The sequence below is a fragment of the Octopus bimaculoides genome, chromosome 20, assembly GCF_001194135.2.
Source record: "Octopus bimaculoides isolate UCB-OBI-ISO-001 chromosome 20, ASM119413v2, whole genome shotgun sequence".
In the NCBI taxonomy this organism is placed as follows: domain Eukaryota; kingdom Metazoa; phylum Mollusca; class Cephalopoda; order Octopoda; family Octopodidae; genus Octopus; species Octopus bimaculoides.
The window spans coordinates 21,155,130-21,158,311 of NC_069000.1; the positions used below are offsets into that span (position 1 = coordinate 21,155,130).

Sequence of the window (3,182 nt, forward strand, 5' to 3'; positions counted from 1 at the left end):
ATACTGATATATCTGTGCCAAGCTGTTTCACTCTGCATGTTTTAGCTTCATTACTTCAGTCCGGATACTTATTGATCAGACCTCATATATATATATATATATATATATATATATATACACACACACACACACACACACACATTTATGTGTGTGCGTTTGTGTGTGTATTTGGAATGGGGCTTGAGTTTTTTCAGCAAAGGTTCCAGTTGTTCCAATAAGCTACATATTCGTTATGTGTCATAGAGAAAGTGGTTAAGCATTCAACAAACACTTACATCCTAAACATTATTCTCATACAGAATCAACGTTTAACTGAGTATTACAAAGTTGTACCCTTGGTTTCTAAAATTGGAACAAGGCCACACAGCACAGGGGGGAAGAACAGTCAAGCATGCAAATCGACCTAATGCTTTATCAACCCTAGAATAACAAAAGGTGAAGTTGACTGTAAAGGGCCATATCTAAATACTGCAATGGCATCATAAACAACAAAATATATTATTCTAATGATTCTGTCAATTTACTGCCCTTGCCAATCTAACCCAAAGCATAAAAACGTAAAAGAAAATACTATACAGTATTTACAAAATCAACCCTGAACCATTTCTGACAACTTACCACAATTACAAGAAATCTGTAGAATAACAAGTCAATAAGGGAGCATTTCTCAATGCAATCACACAGTTCTATGATACAAATTTTGTGTTTCCAAATGATCTAAATATATATATATATATATATATATATATATATATATATATATATATATATGTGTGTGTGTGTGTATTAATTTATGTTAATTCATGTTAATTTATGTTCCAAACACCAGCTTAATCATAACAATAAATTCTTCATTATTTTCAAAATTAATTGAAGCAAAGACAGTGTATTTCATCAGAAATATAGTAACAAAAAGAGTTAAGGGTTAAAATTGTTTTACCTATCGTTGCCATTCACAAGATTTGTTGATCCCAACCGAAGAGAAGAAGGAGAAGGAGAAAATTTCTCTTTCTCTTGATTTGCTATTTTTGAATTACTGCCATTTTCAGAGGGTAGAGAACGGTTAGCATCAGCTTTCTGAAACAGATCACAGGAAATAAGAATACCAAATGCATGAGATTTATTTGGTTGAGATTCATAGCATACTCCAATATCAACATATTCTGACAAAATAAAAAAAAGGAAAAAAAAAAAAAAACCAGAAATTTATTCTATGAGGCATGACAACAGTTAAAGTAACACTTGGAGGGAAATGACAGATGCAAGAATCTAGCACATTAAAACACAAAGATCTGATCTTCCAAACACCAGGTTAATAACAAAGTTATTTTACTAAATTCTTCATTAGTTTCAAAATTAATTTCAACAAACACAGTGTATTTCACCAGCAAAAACAACAACAGTAATATCAAAGACATGGAAACAAGATCACAGATTTTGGGGAAGGAACAATCATTTACATAGATTCCAATACTTCATCATCATCATCATCGTCGTCGTCGTCGTTTAACGTCCACTTTCCATGCTGGCATGGATTGGACGTTTTGACTGAGGACTGGTGAGCTAGAAGGCTGCACCAAGCTCAATCTGATCTGGCAAAGTTTCTACAGCTGGATGCCCTCCCTAACGCCAACCACTCCAAGAGTGGAGTTGGTGCTTTTATGTGCCACCAGCACGAGGGCCAGTCAGGCGGTTCTGGCAGCGACTACACTCAAAAGGTGTTTTTTACGAGCTGCCTGCACAGGAGCCAGTCCGGCAGCACTGGCAATGACCACACTTGAATGTTGCTTTTCACGTGCCTAAGATCTCGGGTATTGTATCAAGATTTTTTTTTAATTGTTCCAAGTGCACTGATAACAAAAGGGACTATTTTGACTGTTGCTTGATGTATTTCCCATACCTGGCACACCAAATTCTGGTATTTGTCTACCTTCACTCTCTCAGAGATTTCAACATTCTGGTCAGCAGAAACAGTGATGTCTATCATGACCCATTTATGTATGTCTTTGTGCACAGTCATGATACCAGGGCAATTATGTCCCACAAGCCTATCTATAAAGATGGTCATATCCCACATGAGTTTCAGCCACTCATTCTCAACCAGGGCCTGTGGAAGGTGGTCATACTGACTATCAGTGCACAAAAGATCGTATTTCCTTTAGAGTTGCCAGTACACCCTAAGAGCAACCTTGTCATGTTAACTTCTGTACAATTTTTGTGCAGTGTGCAGCTGCTGATCATGTATCGACCACCACCACCACCACCACCACCACCAAGGCAGCAAGGTGGCAAAATTGCTAGCATGCTAGGCAAAATGCATAGCAACATTTCATTTGTTTTACATTCTGAGTTCTAATTCCACTGAGATCGGCTTTGTTTTACATCCTTTCAGGGTTGATAAAATAAGTATCACTTAGACACTGGGGTCAATGTAATTGACTTGTCTCCTACCCCGAAATTATTATTATTATTATTATTATTATTATTATTATTATTATTATTATTATTATTATTATTATTATTATTATTATTATTATTATTATTATTATTATTATTATTATTATTGAGTGAGAAAGCACTGCATGCCATCAAAGTGACACTGGGGTAAAATATACGAAGTCCAGTATACCCATCATGACTACCTGTCTGATAAGGGTACACCAGGCACATGCATCACAACCATATGTGCACGACATAGTGATCTCATATCAAGATAAACAGCATATGATCTTGCAGGAGGGGCCCAGTTAGAATTTTCTTCAAGTCAAGTAGCCCATCCCACTCAAAAGGTCCTTGAATAAGGGTTGTCTAAGGATGATGAACAAAATACCCATGTTTCCAAAGGTGAATTATCCAAACCCCAAAGAATTCCTCTCAACACATGGCTATGATGCTCCCCCACTACTTCTGCTCGTGATCAGGGATGCACATAATGTCAGCCACTAAGTGACATGCTCAACTGGTTAAGGTCAAGCAACTGACAAGCAAATCTGTAATGTTAAGCAGAATATTTGCTGTAGTCCATCTTTGTACTGAGACAATGTCCATCAATGTACATGATAACACTTCCAATCAGTTAAGATCAGAAACCATGAGAGCCACTGCCTATTATTATTATTATTATTATTATTATTATTATTATTATTATTATTATTATTATTATTATTATTCAGTAGCTTTAT

The 3,182-nt window shown here is 35.8% G+C and overlaps 1 protein-coding gene across 3 annotated transcripts in view; it reads right to left on the reverse strand.

Annotated features, from left to right (window-relative positions):
* The window catches only part of LOC106874788 (centrosomal protein of 164 kDa), a 105,782-nt gene that overhangs the window by 22,334 nt on the left and 80,266 nt on the right, over nucleotides 1-3,182 (reverse strand). For all 3 annotated transcript variants that reach the window (XM_014922644.2, XM_052975154.1, XM_014922652.2), the window contains one exon: nucleotides 941-1,077. In XM_014922644.2, coding sequence (XP_014778130.1) covers nucleotides 941-1,077 — 137 coding nt within the window. The remainder of the gene's footprint in view (nucleotides 1-940; nucleotides 1,078-3,182) is intronic.